Below are 20,369 nucleotides of genomic sequence, written 5' to 3'. Positions count from 1 at the left end.
GGGTAAGGATGGAGCGCAAATCTGAGGGTCCCATTTGTTCGCGCGATAGCCACCTCCCATGCTGGGAACGGTTGGGATTCCTCCCATCCAGATGCATGCAGCACCTGGCTCGCCCTGAGTCCTGAGGCTGGAGTCCAGGCGTTGACCAGCTGTGTTCTGTTTGGGAGGTGATCACGGTGGCCCCAGAGCATACGTGAGCCATGTCTGCAGAGCAGTTTTTGACTTCCCAGAAGAAGAGTGCGTTGCCTACTTTGTCGTCCTGGGTTACACAGAGAAACGGGGCAGCAGCGTTTGGACCACGAAGAAACCCTGGGGCAACCAGCACAGTGGCTCCTGAGTGAGGACGTGGGCTGAAACGCACTCTCACTGGAGAGGAGGCGGCGGCTGCTGGCCGTCCCGCCACATCTCCTTGCTGTTTGGGAAGGAAGCTTCCTCTGTCGTCTCTCCCCTTCCTCTGGGGTCAGACTTTGTACTCAGTGACGACTGTGTCCATTGGAATGAGGCAGAGATTCTCGCTTTAATTAAATCAGCAGTCATCCGTGTATTTCTTTACTCTCTGTGCTTGTGAAAGAAGAGGGAAGTGGCTTCCCGCTTAACAGAAGTGGCCCCCAAGAGCCTCTGTCTTTAGAAGACACAGATGTAAATTTGAGCATTATCACCAGGGCTACCAGCCAGAACTCCGGGTACGTCACTAGGCAGTTGATGGGAAATAACATTTCCAAGGCCAGTTTTAGGAGGCAGAATAGAGTCTGCTTTTCTGCAGCCAAAGGAGGGAAGAAGCTATTTCTCTGGATCCTGCTGCAATTTCTCTCACCTGCGGATGGAGGGGCCTGTGTGCCTGGATCCATTAGGTGGCCTGAGGGAGAGAGGCTCAAAACCTATGGCAGGGGAGAGACTAGGCAGATGCGGCAGGACAGGTGGGCCCCCCGGACTCCCTGCCTGGACTCAGGGCACGTGTACTCTGTCTCCGCAGGCCGCTTGGTGCTGGCACAGTGCAGGATGCTGCTGGCCAGCGTGGGGGCTGCATGCCACTCGGACCTCGGGGACCGGTAAGTGCTCTCCATGTACTGGCCCCATCACCCAGGGCACATCCGTGCTCCAGGCATTGGGCCTGGGCCTTCACAGAGCTGTGCAGCCTGGCAGGGACACAGAAAGTGACCAGACATCGGAAGGGCCAGGAGGCCGGTGCTGCGGCTGGTGAAGTAAAGGCCCTACCTGGGCCTCAGGAGCGGAGGAGTGGAAGCTGCAGCCTGAAGGAGGGCTAGGATTGACCAGGAGAAGAGGCCAGCAGCTTCCAGCCCGAGGTGGGGAGGGAGGAGAAGGCGCGGGGCTGGAGGAACAGGGTCAGGCTGTGGGTGCTCACTTTATCCTCAAGAAAGGGGGCTACTGAAGGTGGTGACAGGATCAGGTTTGGGTTTCAGGCCACTCCCCCTGCCCCAGGGGTGGGGCCAGGGCACGCGGCCATGCTGGAGGAAGAGAAGGAGGTTCCATTTCTGGCTTGCTGTGAGTGTCGGGGGCCTGCAGAGGTGGGAGTGGAGCTGGATAAAGTGGCCTGGGCTCCAGAGAGGGCAGAGAAGTGGACATGGTCAGCAACACGACAGTCCAGGGCTGGCCGGGAGGCAAGAAGGCTCCTAGAGGAGCAGCCCCCGTGCCCATGGAGGTGGAGGACAGGCCAGGGGCTCCTCAGGGCCTTAGCACCCTGCAGTAGAGGGGCAGTTTGGAGGGCAGGCGAGGCCAGGAGCCAGAGTCACCATCCAGAGCAGAAGGCCGGGGCCAGCCTGGAGTGCAGAGCGGTGTCTGTGAGGGCCGTCCCCGGCCAAGTGCTCAGATGTGCCCTTGCTCACGGAATGCTCACCACGACCCTCAAGAAAGGCTCTGAGTAACCCATGTCTCAGACGAGGAAACTGAGGCAGAGTGGTCAAGCTGCAAGCTGACGAGTGCTGAGTGTGCAATCTTAACAGCCACAGAGCTGGGGGAGGGGATGAGAAGGGACTGGCAGCAGGGCTCAAGAGGGACAAGTGTCCAATGTGGCCCCTGCAAGGGAGGGAGGAGAAAGGGGATGGACTGACGCTCACTGCCCTTGTGGGAAGTAGGGGTGCCCTCCTGGATAGCAAGTGAGGTCACCCACCTGGGAAGGGGCAGGGGCTGTGTCACTGTCCACGTGGTCCTGCTCTCTGACCTGTGACAGGATGGCTGCAGGGGCCTCTGGTTCTGACACTCTGTGACTGGAGGTGACAAAAGCCCTCCTTACCTGGCCCTGTGTGGCGGGCACTTGTCTGGACAGTTTCCCTGGCGCTGGTGTGTGACAGTGCACTCTGGCTGGGCTGAGCGGCTGGCAGTCTGCGTCCGTGCTCCCAGGGCAGGGGGAGAGGCCGCAGCACTGCGCAGGAGTTGCAAGCACGAGAGGACCCCGGGTGGGGCGGGCACGGGGGGCTTTGAGCTTGACCCTGCAGACGGGTGTTTGGCAGAGAAGGGAGGAGGGGAGCAGGACGGGCACTCGGTCCACGCGGCCCGACTCAGGGAGTTGGCTGGGAGCAGAGGGGCAGTGCCCTTAGGCGCACAGGAGAGCCCTTTCCCAGAGACAGCTAACCCGGTCCTCTCACCCCCAGGCCATCCCCGGTGCTGCTGAGCTGCGGCATCCCATTCGACGTGGCCAGGAACGCTCTCCGGCTCAGCGTGGGCCGCAGCACCACCAGGGCCGACGTGGAGCTCGTTGTGCAGGACCTGAAGCAGGCCGTGGCCCAGCTGGAGGGCCAGGCCTAGGGCCTGGGCCACCCCGTAGGAAGCCCTGCCGAGGGCCGTGCCAGGAGGGCTCTTTTCGTAATTCATCCACGTCTTCGTTTGTCCTGAGCGTCCAAGCGAGTGATGGCAGTGTGGGTGCTGGGCACACAGACCCCATAGGGACTTCTAGGCCCAGGACCCAAGACCCACAGGGGACTGTCACTGCCCCTACTGCCCAAGGGCGTGGGTTGAAGTGGAAGTGCTTCAGCCGTGTCCACGCTCCCCTCTGGGAAGTGAGGCGAGCCTGCCATGAGTGCCCCCTTCCTGGAAGGTGGCATTTTTATCCAGAAGATAAAATCCTGGTATTTATGCCCTGCTTTCAGCTGCGATCATGAAAATAGGAAGCCTGATATTTTGCTGTGGTCCCGCCCTTGCAGAGGGGTGGGTGGGCCCTTCACTCTCCCCCACCCTCAGGGTCCTGCTCAAGCCCCTTCCGCACGGGTGGGGCCGCCTTGGTGGGCTGGTTTCTGCTCAGGGCCCCCACTTCCCAGTCCTACCCCGCCCCCCATGAGGCACCGTGACCCCCCAGCAGGCCCCTCCCACCTCCTGCCCTCTCATCCTTTACTCAGGGTTTCAGCTCACACAGCGCTGAGTCCCGGGGCAGCCGGTGCCCCTGCGATTCCGGGTCATTCTTGAGGTGGAAATCAGCCCATCCTACCTTAGCCTTCATCGCCACTTCATTCGCAGAAGGAATCTTTCATCGCCACAGATGCTTCGTGACGTCACGTGATGTCTCAGGCGATGTTCACATAGGAATGATTTTTATTCGCACAACACTTTTAATGTGGGTTTTAAGGTGCAAAGAACTACACAGTGACATTGAGGAAACAAGCGTCAGAAATTAAATGAACTAATAAACGATGTCAATGCTCGTATGGACGTTTGTGGTTTATCTGGGGGTCCATCTCTCAGGGCCCAGGGTGTCCGAGCCAGCCGTGGGGTGGCATTAGAAGGCCGAGCAGGAACCTCAGCTTGTCACTGAATCATTACGCTTTAGCCCAAGAAATTCGGCTTGGGCCTCAGGAGCCCCTAGAAGATGGTCCCTGACGCCCGGCATCGTGCTTTCTCCGGACAGAGGCCGCTTCCCGCGCACAGGACTGCGGTGTCCAGCCCTGCTGAAGAGAACAGCCTGGAAAAGGAGCTTAGCGGCTCTGACAAATGCACCTGGACTTGTAGCTGCTGTTCCAGAGACAGGTCCCCGTGGTTGGAGGGGGCCCTGGGGCAGGGGCCTCCAGACCCTCGCTCTCACCTCGCAGGCCTTCCTGTCCTCTCCGGGCCCTGTGCCCCTCACTGGCCCTGCAAAGGTTCATGCAGCCTCCGAGGGCTCGGGCCAGCCTACACGTCCCCGGGGCAGGTGGGCCCTGGGCTCCCCGTGCTGACGACAGAGCCAGAACTTCGAGACATAAGTCCCCAGAGAGGGCCCCCTGGGGATGGGTCTGTCCTCCCAAGAGAAGGGCCTCCCACGGGCCAGCACAGCTACTCGGGATGCTGCCCCGACCGAGGTAAGCAGTCACGGGCTCGGGGGGCCTCCTGCCTCCTTGAAAGGACATCAGTAACTGTGACGCCCACCAAATGCGGGAAGTCCGTCTCAGGCCGATGCTCACGGAGCATCTCCTCGGCCCTCACTCCAGGGGAGGAAGAGCCATGGTCCAGCCACCAGGCAGTGTCTGCTGGCCGGCGCCCATCCCAACCTGAGCCGGGTGTGGACCCTTCCCTTGCACCCTTGCCCACCGCAGCTCTGGGTGCCGCACAAGTGGCTCGGGCAGGGCTGCGAGGCCCGCTCCCTGAGGCCTGCCCGCCCCCCCCCCCCACGCCCCGTCCCCCCACCGCCGCCTCCCATCTGCCCTGTGCGCGGCTTATCGGGTAACTGGAGCCGGGAGCCACGTCCACGCCTGAAACAGGAAGCCCGGGCCGTGCGTAAGCAGCCAGGACCCGCCGGGTGGCCGGGGCCAGAGGATGGAGGAGCAGCGGGCGCTCACGGCCGCCAAGAACGGGGACCTGGCCACCCTGGAGCAGCTGCTAGAGGCTGGCGCCCTGGGCCCGGGCATCACCGATGCCCTGGGGGCCGGCCTGGTGCACCACGCCACCCGGGCCGGCCACCTGGCCTGTGTCAAGTTCCTGGTGCAGCAGGCCAAGCTGCCGGGCAACCAGCGGGCCCACAACGGGGCCACGCCGGTGCACGACGCCGCCGCCACGGGCAGCCTGGCCGAGCTGTGCTGGTTGGTGCGAGAGGGCGGCTGCGGTCTGCAGGTGAGCAGGAACAGCAGGAACAGCAGCCGAGCAGGGGCCAGGGACAGCCCGGCGGCCAGTGTCTGTGTGGGTTGAGGGAGGAGGAAGCCTCGAGCCAGAGGGTCCAGAGCCCTTGGCCTCCCCTGGTCATGCACCGTGGCCCTGGGCTCTGTTTCTCTCGGGGACTCAGCACGCAAACCCCAGGGCACAGTCAGTGCTGGCTGTCTCAGCCCCACGCCCCGCCCCAAGGCCCTAGAGAGCCAAGGCCACCTGCTAAACCACCTGTACGCGCCACGCCCGGCACAGAGCAGCCACACGGTGCTCTCCCCTGCCCTCCCCCACAGGGCACCTGGCCTGGTCAGGGGCTCTTGCTGGTGTTCTCCTCAGCCTGATCCATGGGCCTGTTTCCCAAAGGGTCTGGAAAAGGGTCCACAAAGAAGTGCGGTGGGTGCTTGGGCTCAGGGCTGTGGGCACTGGCTTGGATAACTGGGGCTCCCAGGTGGTGACAGCACAGGCCTGGCTGTGGGGGCAGTGGGACGAGAGCCTTGATGGTAAAGAGAAGGGTCTCCAGGGCTCAGTGGTGGTCTCGTCAGGCGCATTTCTACCAGGGCCTGTCCCCGCCCTTTTCCTGCCTGGCTGGTGCCCCTTTGTGCAGGTGAAGGACCCTGGGAGGATGGTGAGGAAGCTGTGACAGGGCTGGATGGGCATCAGCGTGACCTGCTGGGTCCCAGGAGAGGGAGGACTGATGGTCACAGCCTGAGTGTGCAGCAGCCTCACACCCCTGTGCTCACTGGCTCTTGCCAGGACCCCAAGAGTTAGCAGGTCGGGGTGATGCCGTTTCTGCGGCCAGCAGAACACCCAGGTCTGCCGGAGCCCATAGTGGAAATGTTCCCCAGCTGCAAGGACTCTTGGCGCTCAGTGGGGGTGAGGGCAGAGGCCAGGAGGCAGTGTCCCCAGACATGGAGCAGACCACCAAACCCAACATGGGCACCGTTGGGCAAGTGGAAGCCCTTCTGACTGAGCAGAGAGCGGGAAGGAGCCATGACCACACTCAGGGGAGGGGCCTGGAGGAGGCCGGGTGACAGACCAGGGAGGCCTAAACCTGAGAGCGAGCCCTGCCTCTTACCTGGAGCAGGTGGCCTCGCTCAGTCCAGCAGAGGGGCCTCGCTCCGTGCTGTGTGATGGAGCGAACCGGGGGCGGATGCTTCCTGGTAGTGTGGCCTTGGCAGCTGGTGCTGGCCTCACTGGTGCAGCCAGCAGGGGTGGTCTGGGCCTGCCATCTGATTGCCACCCAATCTGTGCCTCGGTAGGACCAAGATGCCTCGGGCGTCTCCCCACTGCACCTGGCCGCCCGCTTTGGACACCCAGTGCTGGTGGAGTGGCTGCTCCGAGAGGGCCATGCGGCCACACTGGAGACGCTGGAGGGGGCCTTGCCGCTGCACCACGCTGCCGTCAGTGGGGACCTGACCTGCCTGAAGCTCCTGATGGCCGCCCACGGCAGGTGAGGGGCTGGGGCGCCTCCTGACAGCAATCTGGGGGTGCCAGCTACTGCAGAGGCTGCACCAGGGGGGGACAGAGGAGGACAGGTTGGTGGCTTTCGAGGTGCCGGGGGCAAGGGGAGGCCAGACTGGAGCCAGAGTGTGAGTGGGAGGCAGAGTGGGGTGTGAGGCTCTGAGCTGGGGTCTGGGAAGGGCCTTGATCCTGCAGGCAGCCGCAGTGCAGGTGCCGGGCCAGGTACCACAGCAGATGAGGCACAGCCATCCAGCTGTGGGGAGGGGGCAGTGAGAACAGCCAGGAAGCTGCTAGAACAGCCTGGGCAGAAAGCGCCCTGTGATGCCCAGGCAGTTCCAGGCGCCACCTGGGGATGTCTCAGGGCCTAACTTCCCCAGCTGGGGAAGGTGGGCACACTCAAGTCACCTGAAGAGAGCAGAGGCTGCATAGTGGACTCGGAGGCACTGAGGCCCCATCAAGTCAGCCCGAATTCTCCCTCTGCACTGTCCTGTTCCCTGCACTGGGAGCCCCTCCAGGACGGCCAGTCTCCTCACCTCGGTGGCCCTGGTGGATGGGCAAGGAGGGAGGGGTAGGGACGGGACAGGCCCCGCTGAGGCAGGGGCAGCAGGACTCCCCACGGTGGGCACTCCTGGTCCTTGTCCTGCACGAAGGAGACTGCGGGCACAGTAACAGGCTGTCTAGGGCGCCTCGCCCATGGCCTCCCCACCGGCTGTGCCCCGGGCTGCTGTCCTGGCCGGCAGTGGGGCCTGGGGTCCACCCCACACTTGACCTGCTGCCTTTCTCCCCGACCCCGCCAGCCTCTTCTCTGAGGGGCCTCTTGTTTGGGTGGCTGTCCCGGCCATCCCGTGTTTGCTCCTGACAAGGCCTGACAGCTCCACTGTGGAACAGGGTTCTTATTCCCGGCTCTTCCCATCCTGGCCCTTCCGGACTCACTTCTGTGCATCTTCCCCAGAGTGTCCACACCAGCCGCCCCAGGCCTGGCCGGCCGCAGAGTATCTCTTAGACCCACAGTTGTTAAAGTAGTTTCTGCCATTTGAGAACCGGGAGACTTCACGTTAAAACACAGACACACACACACACGCATGCAAGCACACACACACACGGGAAGGTCCCATGCCCCGGGGCCCACACTCCCACCTGGCACCAACTGCAGGAGCCAGAGGTGATGTCTTTGTCGCCGAGGGATGGGGTGGGCCTTGGGTCAGGGACCCTCCCTCCCTGCAGCGGGTGACCGGGGACCAAGAACTCACCTGACCCTGCTGCAATGTGGGGCAGAGCAGGAAGCAGAGATCCCGTGACCCTGCTCCAGTCCATCCACAGTGGGGCCCGGAATCTGGATGCCAGGCCTGGGCGCCCACGGGCAGGCTAGTGTCCTGCTCACCACGGCCCCTTTACAGAGCAGGCCCCACTAGACCACTCATCCCTAAAAGCGCCCCCTGCCGGCGAGACCCAGCTGTGCGCACAGCTTGGTAGGGCCTGGACAGAACCGGATTCTAACGGCCAGTGTCCTCCACTGGTGCGCTTGGGGGATGCACAGCCTGTGCAACCCTACAGGTGACTGGCTGGAGCCCCTCAGCCAGTAAGGGGAGTGGACGCAAACAGGCGGGCAGGTGCAGGGCCACCCCTCCCCTCCATCTGGGCCCTTGACAGGAGCAGCCCCCTGCCCCCGCGACCCCCGCCAAGCCCCTTCTGAACCCCACCCTCCCTCACAGTGGCGTGAACCGGCGAACCCGCAGCGGCGCCTTCCCACTCTACCTGGCCTGCCAGGAGGGCCACCTGCACCTGGCCCAGTTCCTGGTGAAGGACTGCGGCGCCGACGTGCACCTGCGCGCCCTCGACGGCATGAGCGCCCTGCACGCCGCTGCCGACCGCGGCCACTACTCCCTCGTCGTCTGGCTGGTAAGGGGGCGCCAGAGGTGGGGGTGGTGGAGGTGCTGGCAGGCTGGCACCTGCTCGTGCCTTGGCTCTAGAGCCGCCTCTGAGCAAGCAGGGCCTGGCTGGGGTGTGGGCTCCACCCCCCAGGTCTCATTTTGCCCACCTGAGCGCTGGAGACCCACAGGATTGCTGGGGGATCAGATGTGCCCCCCACAGCTTCCAGCACCCGTGTTTGCCAGACCCAGCCTAGGCCTGGGAGCGCAGCCAGGGTCCCACAGCTGGAACCGGTCCTGGGGTAAACCGGACTTCAGAGCCCATGCAGGACCATGGGGACGTGCAGCCCTCCCCCTGGGGCTCTCCTTTCCCTCCCCCAGGAGTCCTGGTGGGTCTCCTCGGGGCTCTCAGGGTTAGTGGCATCCCGGTGCTCTGTCACTTGTGCTGGGCACCAGCAGTGCCTGGCCCATCTGGCCACCTGTTCACGCCCTGCTGCCTCAGAGCCCTGGGCAGGTCCCCAGCCCTCTTCCCTCTGGGCCTGTGGAGGGGTCATTCAGGCCTCTTTCTGAAAGGAAGCCCTGAGACCCTGGCACACAGAGTGGCCCGGGTTTGGGGGAGGCCTTCTTTCAGGACGGACTGGGGACTTCCTGCCTGCACCACGGAAAAGCAGACCAGGTGGGGCTTCCAGGAGCTCTGAGTCCGTTCCAGAGAACTGATCAGGTCTCAGAGGAGAAGGGCCTCCCTGAGGAGGTGACAGACGTTTCAGGGCTGAACCAAGGATGGACCCGAGGTGGCTGGGCAAGGGACGGAGTCCAAATTAAATTAAATTCCTAGAGGAGAGCAGAGCTGGTTCAAAAATGGGGAGAGCCTGGCCCGTGGGGCGGGGCCAGGTGAGAAAGGCAGACAGAGGCCCGGGGAGGACCAGGGCTCTTTCCTGAGGGCCCTGGGGGCCACTGAAGGCTGTGAGCCAGGAACAGCAGGTCTGACAGGCATCTTGAAGGTCACACTGGCCGCTGGTGGAGAAGGGAGAGCCCTTCCTTGCTCAGAACCCCCCACTGCCCATGGGACCTCCTCCAGCCCTTCCTCCACCAGGCCAGCCTCACTCCTGCCCCAGCAGGGGCCTTTGCACGCACTGCACCCTCTGCCAGGTGGCAGCTCCCAGGTGTGCGTGGCCTGCCCCCCTTTAGGATGGCAGCCACCCCGCCCAGCCCTCCATCTTGCTCCCCTGCTGTCTTTCCTCCACGGCAGCAACACCTGACAAACGGAATTTGACTTCTTTATCTTGGTAGTTGTCTATTTGCACCCCTGGGTATAAGTTCCAGGAGCCCCGGGGGGCAGGGACTCTGTCATCTGCTGCCTTTCTAGGGGCTGGCACATCATAAGGGCTCCAGAGGTGCTTAGTGAGTGAATGAATGAATGAAGGACAAATGATTTCCCCTGGCCTCAGGATGAAGTCCAGCTGCTCACCTTGGCCTCAGAGGCCATCAGCCTTTGCCTCCAGCCTCCCTCTGCTGGCCCTGAGGCACCCACCGGTGCCACACCTCTGCACGGGCTGCATCCCCTCCTGGGCTGCCTTTCCACAGCTCCTCCTGCCAGAGCTGGCTCCTCTCCCAGGAGGAGCTCTGGGCACCCCCTGCACCGACTCTCCAGATGTCAGCCCCACCCTGGCCATCGGGAGGAGTTGTCCCCATGTTCCCTCTCCTGTAGTTCTGACCCCAGCCGCTTCAGGTGTGGCCTTCCCCACCCCTGGACTCCAAGTCCCTGGGGTGAGCTTGAGTCCTGGCCATCTCTGGCCACAGGGCCATGCACAAGCAGGTTCTCGGCAAATGGAAGGGAGCCAGGGGGCTGTGCAGGTTGGGGAGCAGCAGCTCAGAGCAGTGGGGGGGTGCCCATGACAGGGCGGGAGCAGTGGGGGCGTGACCGAGTATCCGCTGAGCCCCAGGGAGCCCCACCAGTTCATCCTGGGGGAGGAGCATCCAGGGCCCCGCCTCCCAGGGCCAGAGGGCCTTTCTAGATGTGAATCCCTGCCCCCTCCTCCCTGCGGGATGGGCTGAGTGGGGAGGGGGCGGCCTCCAGCCAGGCTCACTCACTCCAGGGCAGGGTACCCTCTCCCGGGGATAGCTGGCGGCTGTGGGGGCCTCTGTTCCAGCCTCACTGTCCTTTTCCTAACAAACATGTTTGAACATTGGATCAGCCAGCAATGCTTTTGGCTGCAGGTGACCAGAGGACTGAAGAGCCTGAAGGTTGTCCCTTCCACATAGAAAGCAGCAGGGGGCCGTTGACCTTGGGTCAGCCGCCCAACCCCATCCCCATGGGGCCACATCTCTGCTGTTCTCCTGACCTTTCCCTCATGGTGGACGTTGGCTTATTCAAGGCAGGAAGAGGGGGAAAGGGGGTGACACACATCCACCAGCTGCTCCTATCAGGAAAGCAGAATTTTCCTACAAGAGTCCCTGATGTCTCATTGGCAGCCTGGGCCTCATGGCTGTCCCAGGTGCACAGAGTCCACTGTGTGCCCGTAGGAGAAGTGGGTGGGCAACCACAGCATTGGACCCAACATCCCCCCAAGGCCTGGCTGGATGCTGTGGACTGCAGCCCACTGGTGCCCTCCCGGAGGCACAGCTGAGGGCCTGAGAGGAGGGGCCAGCCAGAAGTCACTCATGTGTCTGCCAGTAGGACAAGGCCAAACCAAAGGATGACCAGGCTCTGGGGCCGGCACTCTGAGGAGAGGCCGTGCAAGACCTGCTGCCCAGCATCCCTGTGTCCTTGCCCTGCAGCCGTGTTCAGGGTACACATGGACCTGGTACCAGAGGATGCCCTTGCCCTCCCCACTCCCTCCCTTCCTCCATCAGCAAACATCCCTTACTGTCCCCTGGTGCCAGCCGAAGCATTTGTTCATTTGAGGTGTGAAGCCACGTCCCTGGGGATGTTCGGGTTAAGATTTGGGGCTGGGGCCGATTTGGGGACTGTGGAACCTCCCAATAAAACCACTGAGCTCACTTCCCCCGCAATGCCCAGGGTGACCCGGTGCATGTGAGGAGCCAGCTCTGTCTCCAGGGCTTCCTGGAGAGGGGTGCTCCTGCCCCCGAAAGTCATCCCCCAGTTCTGCGCCGGGCTCCCTCTCCCCATGTCCTCGTCATGGCCGCCATCCTTCTCCCTGGGAGTGGTCACCCCTGTCCAGCTTCAGCTGCTTCTCCCCCACCTCCTTTACAGGTCACCTTCACAGACATTGGTCTGACGGCACGGGATAACGAGGGGGCCACAGCCCTCCACTTTGCTGCTCGTGGTGGCCACACGCCCATTCTGGACCGGCTCCTGCTGATGGGTGCACCCATCATGAGAGACTCCTGGGGGGGCACCCCACTGCATGACGCAGCAGAGAATGGGCAGATGGAGGTGAGGCAGGCGTGGCAGGAAGCTCTGGTGTGGGGGGGCCTGCGCGGGGGTCGGGGTGGGGCGAGAACCAGCAGTCCTGGAATGCTTACTATGCCCAGGCACTTCCTATGTAACTCAACCCTCATAACAACCCTGTAGGGTAGATGTTATTATTCCTCTTTTACAGATGGGTAAACTGAGGCTCAGAGGGTCAGTCACTTGCCCAGAATCCAGACTCTGATCTATCTTGGAACAAAATCCATGCTCTCTCCTCCATATGTGCCCCCTCCCTTTGCACAGAGACTCCCCGTGTGCCTTCTCAGGGCTTGGCCTTCCTGACAATCCCCCGGGATATCTGCTGGCCCCTGCTGTGAGCCCCACCGCAGCCAGGGGCTTGAAGTTGGCCCCTTTGCTATTATCCAAATAAAACTTGGGGGCTCACGTGGCCTAGTCCCAAGGAAACAACGGCCAGAAACCCAGAGAAGCCCAGGCTGGTGTTCAACTACTTAAGGCCCGACATTGAGAATGGGCGCAGCCCGCAGAGGCAGCACCTGCACTGGCGCCCTGCACGTGGACCTCACATAAAGACAGGCCACACTTGAGGGTGATGCTTGGTTTCCTCCCCTACCTGCCCCACGCGGTCCTCCACAGCACGTCTCCAGAGGGGCCCGCTCATCCCCATGCTGCCTCCTGGCCTTCTTATGTCACGCTCGCAGCCCAGGGCTCAGCCTGCTGCCGTCTGGAGCCGTGAGAACCACGCTGGGGGCCCAGGCGAGGCTGGGCAAGGGGGACGATTTTAAGGAGGTGCAACTGAGTCCCCTATTTTGGGTCTACAATTGTGGAGCCTGTTCCCAGCTGGAGCTCAAAGTGTCCCCTGGGGCCCAGGGGGCCCGGTCTCAGCAGTGTCGAGTGAAAGAAGCCCAGGGCAGCAACAAGAGTCCCCAGAAGGCCCTCGGTCCCACTGGACAACACAGAGGAGACCCGTCCCAGCTCACAGCTTGGTCTTTCTCTGGCTGTCTGCCCTCTGGAGTTCCGAGCGCCCCCTCTCCTCCCTACCCCGGCTTCCCCTGCCTCTCAGCCCTATAGGACTCATTCCCCCAGCACGTTTCCCCAGTTCCCATCCCCTACGTAGACGGGAGGGGACACAGGGTGGGGGTGGGGCACACCTCGGGCTGGCCGGCAGCGACAGACCTCAGCAGACCTGAGAGGAGAGGGAAGGCCTGCAGATACTCTGCAGTCCTCCTTTCTGTCCTGCTCCATTGAAGAAGGAGAGCCCGGGGAGGAGGTGCCAGGATCAGGAGTTCAGAGGTGCCTGTGGGCGGGAGGTGAGGGAGAGCGTGTCCCCGACAGGCAGGTGGTGGCCCGGAGCCAAGCCAGTGCCTGTGGCTCTTCCAAAGTCGGGAAGGGGGCCTGGAGCGGGGGTTTACAAACTTTTCTTTAAGGAGCATTATCTTTTTTCATGAAATACTCTCCAGGAGCCTGAGAAGTGGAACAGCTAAGCCAAGAATCCACCAGCTCCTCGCCTTCCCTTAACATGAAAACAAAATAACTCAGGCCTCAGAGCTGAGAACCGCTCTCCTTTCCAATCTTTTTATTACAGAAATTCTCAACTCAGATGAGGACTCCCGTTGTTTTTTATCACAACCTCAAATTATCACACCTAAAAATAATTCGCAATAATTTCTTAATATCTATCCAGTCTGGCTACTTCCCATCTCACATCCATTGCCCTGACTCTGCTTGTCTGCTTGACCCAGACAAGGTCCACATGGTACTGATTTGTCTGTTGAGTCTCTTAATCCTTTAACAGTTCCAGAATTATACTTCATCCAGGGAATATAGGCTAATGCTTTATCCTCCCGCATTTTAAAATAAATTCTTATTTTAGAATAGTTTAGAATCATTTTAGATTTGTAGAAAAGTTGAGACACTAGTCAAGAGAGTTCCCATAGACTAACATCCATTTCCCCCTGTTATCAGCAATTTACGTTAGTATGGTACATTTGTCACAATTAATGAACCCAAATCGGTACGACCTTGTTAACCAAAGCCCACATTTCATTCAGATTTCCTTGGTCTTCACCTAATGTCCTGCTCCCATTCCAGCATCCCCTCCAGGGTCCCACATGACATTTACTCCTTGCGTCTCCTTAAGGCTCCTCTTGGCTGTGACGGCGGTAGTTCCCCGTTTTTGAAAACAAAACTTCCGAATAATGAGCTGGACCTCAGCAACCTCCAGAGGGAGTGACGGTAGTTTAGTAAGTTTTTTGTTTCACTAGATCACAGTCTTTTTCTTTGAAAGGCACAAATTACACTGATTACTTGTTTTTTTAGTTGAGGTAAAAAAACACATAACATGCAATTTACCCTCCTAACTATTTCTGAGTGTGCAGTGTAGTAGTGTTAGCTGTCTGCACGTTGTTGTGCAACAGATCTCCAGAAGTTTCTCATCTTGTAAATCTGAAACTCTGTACCCCTTAAACAAGAACTCCCCACTCCCGCCCCAGCCCCTGGCAACCACCTCTCTGCTTTCTGTCTCTATGAGTTTGACACTCTAGGGACCTCCTGTAAGTGCAATCATACAGTGTTTATCTTTGTGTGACTGGCTCATTTCATTTAGCAGAATGTCCTCAAGGTTCACTCACGTTGTAGCATGTGACAGGATTTCCTTCCTTTTTAAGGCCGAATAATATTCTGTTATTAATATTCTACCACATCGTCTTTATCCATTCATTCGTTGATGGGCATTTGAGTTGCTTCCACGTCTGGGCTGTTGTGAATAACGCTGCAGTGAACGTGGGTGTGCACATATCTCTTCTAGACCTTGCTTTCTACTCTGATTACTTGCTAAGATGTTAAGCCAACCTTGCATTCCTGGAGTAACTCAACTTGGTCACGATATATTATCTCATCTGCATATAGCCGAATTTAATTTGCTAGCATTTTGTTTAGGATTTTAGGTGCCGTGTATAGGGCTAGTGCGGTGGTTCTCAAATTGGGACGCACACTGGGACTCTCCAGGACGGGTTTACAATGTTCTAATGCCCGGGCTCCGCCTCTCCCTCCCTCCCTCCCTCCCCAGAGATTCCGATTTAATCGGTCCTGGGTGGAGCCCGAGTACCAGGACTTTTTAAAACCTAGGTGATTCTGATGTACAGTCAATCTTGAGAACTGTCTGTGTGAATTGCATTAACTGAGCTAATCTAGAAATAATTCATAGAGATGGTGATTCTTTTTTTTTAGTTTTATTGAGGTCACATTGCTTTATAGCATTATATAAATTTCACGTGTACATCATTATATTTTGACAGACTGCATTGTGTTCAACATCAAAAGTCTAGTTTCCATCCATCACCAAACATATGTGCCCCTTTACCCCTTTCACCCTCCCCCCACCCGCTTCCCCTTGGTAGCCACCAATCTGTTCTCCATATCTGTATGTTTGTTTATCTCCAACATATGAGTGAAGTCATACTGTAATTGTCTTTCTCTGTCTGACTCGTTTCACTTAGCAGAATACCCTCAAGGTCCATCCAAGTTATCCCGAATGGCACAATTTCGTCTTTTTTATGGCAAAGTAGTATTCCATTGTAAATATGTACCACATCTTCTTTATTCATTCATCCATTGGTGGGCACTTAGCTTGTTTCCAAGTCTTGGCTATTGTGACTAATGCTGTAATGAACATAGGGGTGCATGTATTTTTTCAAATTAGTATTTTCTCTTCTTTGGATAAATACCCAGCAGTGGAATAGCTGGATCATATGATAGTTCTATTTTTACTTTTTTGAGAAATCTCCATACTGTTTTCCATAGTGACTGCACCAATTTACATTCCCTCTGCCAGTGTATAAGGGTTCCTTTTTTCCACATCCTCTCCAACACTTGTTATTTCTCATCTTTTTTATTTTTATTTTTTTTTAAAGATTGGCACCTGAGCTAACAACTGTTGCCAATCTTCTTTTTTTTTTTCTGCTTTTTCTCCCCAAAGCCTCTCAGTACCTAGTTGTGTATTTTCAGTTGTGGGTCCTTCTAGTTGTGGCATGTGGGATGCCACCTCAGCATGGCCTGATGAGCGGTGCCATGTCTGTGCCCAGGATCCGAACCACCGAAACCCTGGGCTGCCAAAGCGGAGCATGCAAACTGAATCACTCGGCCACGGGGCCGGCCCTCATCTTTTTTATAATAGCCATTCTGATGGGTGTGAGGTAATATCTCACTGTAGTTTTGATTTGCATTTCTCTAATAATTAGTGATGTTGAGCACCTTTTCGTGTGCCTGTTCACTGTCAGTGTATCTTCTTTGGAATTATGTCTGTTCATACCCTCTGCCCAGTCTTTGATGAGGTTGTTATTTTTTGTTGTTGTTGAGGTGGTGATTCTTAAACCAGTGACTTGAACATGGGAAGGAGCAGGATTTCCAGCGAGCGAGAGAGGGTTAGAAGTGGTCAGATTGCTGGAACAGAGCAGAGCGGAAGCTGGGGCTGACAGGAAGAAGTCACCGGTGAGGAGACTTGGAGCCCGTGACTAGTTTCACTATGGTGTAAAGAGGCATTTGGGAGCTGCTGTGGGATCCCGAGAAGAGGGCGTATGATGTCATTGTTGTTTGGAGGAGGGCAACGCTGCAGGGAGTTGCTGTAAGATGAGACGTGGTCTGGGGCTTCGCAAATGAAACTGAAAAGGGAACAGCAGAAGACAGGAGCACACGAGGTTCCCTCAAGGTTTAGACACGTGGTTATAACTCGGTGGAAGTTCTGCCTAACTTGAAGTTGCTGCTAATTCAAGAGAGGATGTTCACTGAGTAGCATATTGTAAGAGTCTCTAAAAAGGCATTCTGAGCACATGATGGCCTCAGTCCACCTCCCGTGCCTGTAAAAGGTAGCGGTGTACTGCCAGTTAATCCATCAGAGGCTTTAATCTCCAACCATTCATGTCCACACTCTCCTGCATTCAGATGCTCACTCTTCCGACAAGTAGTTACTGGGCACTAGCTTAGTTCGTGCCCAAGGATTCGAGAACCAGAAGACTATTTAGATGAGATGAGTGGTTCTCAACAGGGCAGTACCCTCTGTGCTGGCTTTTGGGTGTTCCAGGGCTGTTTCTGGTTGTTACAATGATTGGGGTGCACTTGTGTTACAATATGGGGACATTAGGTGACCTGCTGTTCCTGAACAGTCCTGCACCGTGACAGAAGGTCTCGTGCCCCACACAGCTTCCCAATGGATCAGACATGCATGTAGGTAGAAAACCTGCTTATAATGATCTAAGCTCTGAATCCAGCTCAAGTGTGTATAATTATCTAAGCTTAGAACCGAAGCTCAAATATATGTATACCCGCACACCAGTATTTCTTCATAGTTTTAATATACGTAAGCCTTTTCCAAGACTGGTCCTACTGTATATGTGGAGGGAAGATAGCATTTTGTTTTAGTCAGCACTCTACCTGGAATTGCTCACTCTTTGGGAAAATGACATCACTGATGGCAATGCTGAGCCCGATGTTTGTCTTCAGCAGTCTGGTTTTTTGCTGTCGAATTTGCAATGGTTCCACATAGGAGAGCGTTAAAGAGCTCACTTCCTCTTCTCTCGGTCAAGCCATCTCCAGCTGGTGAGCACAGTGGTCCCCAGCAGTCCTGACTCCCTGGGATGGATTTGGACCTTTCAAGACACAGCCTAGAGGCTCATGTGACAGGAGACAGAGGGAGCAGGAAGGCCTGGGGGGATGAGGTCAGAATGGGATGGGGTTTCATTTTTAATGTGTTTTATTTCTACAGTTTTTAAAAACCTACATGATATTATTATTTTTTATTCAGTCATTGAATAAGGACTTATTTAAACTTATCCACACATTTATCACTTTTTTTTATCTTCGTTCCTTCTGGCATCTCAGCCCTTCCAATATGGAATCCCTTCCCCTCAGGCTGAAGTAAACGCCTAGATGTTCTCTTAGTGTGGGTTTGCTGCTGGCAAATTCTTAATTTCATTGTGTTTGCCTAGAAACATCATTGTTTTATTGTCAATATTGAAGAATATTTTTGCTGGGTATAGAATTGTAGTTTGGCAATTTCCACTTATTTCCTTTTCATGCTCTGAAAATACCATCGCCTTCTGGCTTCTATCAAGAAGTCAGCTGTCCAGGGTGATTCTTTTCAAGATAATCTTTTTTTCTCTTGTTGTTTTTAAGATTTTCACTTTGTCTTTGGTCTTCCGCAATTCCACTACAATAGGAGTAGAGGTGGCTTGCTTTTTACTTATCTTACCTCAGATTAGCTGGGTGTCTCGAATTTGTGCTTTGGTGTTTCCATCAGTTTTATAAAATTCTCTGCCATTATGCCTTCAGATGTGACCTCTGTGTCCATTCTATTCTCCCCTCTTCCTGGGAATAATATTACATGTGTTTTAGACCGTACTGTATCCACTGCTTCTTCTGTTTTCATCCTTGTGTCTGTCTGTGCTATATTCTGTGTTGCTTCTTCTGACCAATTTTATGTTTACTAATCCTTCAGCTTCCATTTCTAACTTGGTTATTATTTTTATGTTCTTGACCTTCTAATTAGTCATTTTTCAAGGCTACTGTGTTGCTTTTTATGGTTCGTAATTCCATCCTAAGTGTTCAAGCTTGGTTTTTGTTTCTTTGAAAGTAGGAAGCACAGTTGTGTTGGTCTATGAGTTCTCAGGTCTTTGCGGGTCTATTTCCTTGTGTGTTGGGTCCTCCAATTCTCACTTCTGGTCTCTCGTTGGCTTGTGCTCCTGGTTTTGTTGACTGTATGCTGGACGTTACATTTGAAGAATGACTCGTAGGCCTCACTTGAGGTCTGGGATGACATCAGATTCCCTCTGCCTGGCAGGCACACGTGGGAACTGCCAGCCCAGGAGTGTCTTAGTCCACGTTCTAGGCTCGAGGTTCCCTGGACCACCTGCCTGGCGGGAAGCAGAGAGCTGGCTGGCTTCTGGCTTGCCTTTTCTCTGAGGGTGGAGCCCTCAGCCCATAGTGGGAGGTGGTGAATCAGAGCTCCCACCTCTGAGGACCCTGAGCTTTTCCTGGTCTCCTTCGTCCTGTGAGGCTACAGAAGAACCACTCGGGTTAGAACCCTGTCTCCTGTATAAGCATGTTCTTAAGACAAAAGCCATTCTGGGTGATGGGCTTATCCCCCCGGACTTTCCTTGTCTCCTGAGCTTGGCTGGGAGATTCCTCACTTCCTGTTACCTCTCTGATGCTCTAGGAAGGTGACTTTTACATTTGGTCTATTTTTTACCTTGTCCTTTGGGAGTGGATGTGTCTGACCCACCTGGGTCTCTACTTCCTGACGTGGATCCACCTGCCCACCTGTTTTTGCTGGCAGCACGGCCACCTCACAGATTTCCTGACTTACATCTTGATCATCTGTGACCACCCACCCTCTGCTCACAAATCCCAGTGGTAATTGGCCATCGTCCTGCACCCGTTTCTTCATATGAAAATGACACGCACCTCCGAGGGTTGCTGTAAAAACCGGTTCCATATTTAAAGCTGGGGGCATGGGCTACAAGGACAAGGTCAGGGTCAGGCTGCCTGGCCAGGATCCCGGCTGTGCCACCTATTTGCCAGCTGGGCCCTTGGCGTTTCCTGGACGCAGTCCCCTTAGCTCCCAGCCAGGATGAGGGGCTGCTGTTGCCTGCAGGGCATAGCGCCACTGCGGCCAGGACTGGGCGGCTGTGGGAGAGGCTCAGGGATTCAAGTCCTCCCCTGCAGTGAATGCCAGCGGGGCCTTGGGCAGGTTCCTCAGCTGTTGGCAGCCTCAGTTTCCCACCCGGGAGATGGGGCTGGTGAGCTGCTTGTACCACGCCCACCCTCCGTCAGCACCGGGTGAATGCCACGGGCTCGGGCATGTGCCGCAGTGGGTCACACGGGCGCCCCCCCCTGCAGTGCTGCCAGACCCTGGTCTCCCACCACGTGGACCCCTCCCTGCGGGATGAAGATGGTTACACGGCGGCAGACCTGGCAGAATACCACGGACACCAGGACTGCGCCCAGTACCTGCGGGAGACGGCCCAGCCGGTAAGCCTTGAGGTCCGTGTCCATCCTGGGGAGCTGGGGTGACAGGGCCCCCTGCTGCCCTGACAGCCCAATTAGCTAGAAAGCTCACTGCACACACCCTGTCATTTGCAGGAAAAGGGGCCAGGGCTGGGGCAGTGCCACAAGCCAGCTGGCCAGGCACTGAGGCCAGGCTGTGACAGGGGCCGTGACAGGGGCCGTGACAGAGGCTGTGACAGGGGCCATGACAGGGGCCATGACAGAGGCTGTGACGGGGCTGTGACTGGGGCCATGACAGGGGCCATGACAGAGGCTGTGACAGGGCTGTGACTGGGGCCATGACAGGGGCATGGGCTGTGACGGGGCTGTGACAGGGGCTGTGACAGCAGATGTGACAGGGCATATGATGGGGTGTGACTAGGGATGTGACAGAGGCTGTAACAGGGAATGTGACATCAGACGTGATGGGGTGTGACTGGGGATCTGATGGGGTCATGACAAGGGATGTGACAGGGGCCATGACAGGGGCCGTGACAGAGGCTGTGACAGAGGCTGTGACAGGGCTGTGACAGGGGCTGTGACAGGGGCCA

The 20,369-nt window shown here is 57.2% G+C and overlaps 2 protein-coding genes across 2 annotated transcripts in view; both read left to right on the top strand.

The window, feature by feature from the left end:
* SCLY (selenocysteine lyase) overlaps window positions 1-3,656 on the top strand; it is a 34,960-nt gene extending 31,304 nt beyond the window's left edge. The window contains exons 11-12 of the mRNA XM_046643828.1: window positions 974-1,049; window positions 2,610-3,656. Coding sequence (XP_046499784.1) covers window positions 974-1,049; window positions 2,610-2,763 — 230 coding nt within the window. The 3' untranslated portion in view covers window positions 2,764-3,656. The remainder of the gene's footprint in view (window positions 1-973; window positions 1,050-2,609) is intronic.
* Window positions 3,657-4,737: 1,081 nt separating this feature from the next.
* Window positions 4,738-20,369, top strand: part of ESPNL (espin like) — a 27,098-nt gene continuing 11,466 nt past the window's right edge. The window contains exons 1-5 of the mRNA XM_046642843.1: window positions 4,738-5,031; window positions 6,321-6,511; window positions 8,235-8,421; window positions 11,605-11,787; window positions 19,672-19,803. Coding sequence (XP_046498799.1) covers window positions 4,738-5,031; window positions 6,321-6,511; window positions 8,235-8,421; window positions 11,605-11,787; window positions 19,672-19,803 — 987 coding nt within the window. The remainder of the gene's footprint in view (window positions 5,032-6,320; window positions 6,512-8,234; window positions 8,422-11,604; window positions 11,788-19,671; window positions 19,804-20,369) is intronic.

The sequence above is a fragment of the Equus quagga genome, chromosome 17 (assembly GCF_021613505.1).
Source record: "Equus quagga isolate Etosha38 chromosome 17, UCLA_HA_Equagga_1.0, whole genome shotgun sequence".
Taxonomy (NCBI): Eukaryota; Metazoa; Chordata; class Mammalia; order Perissodactyla; family Equidae; genus Equus; species Equus quagga.
This window is presented reverse-complemented; position numbering and strand designations above follow the sequence as displayed.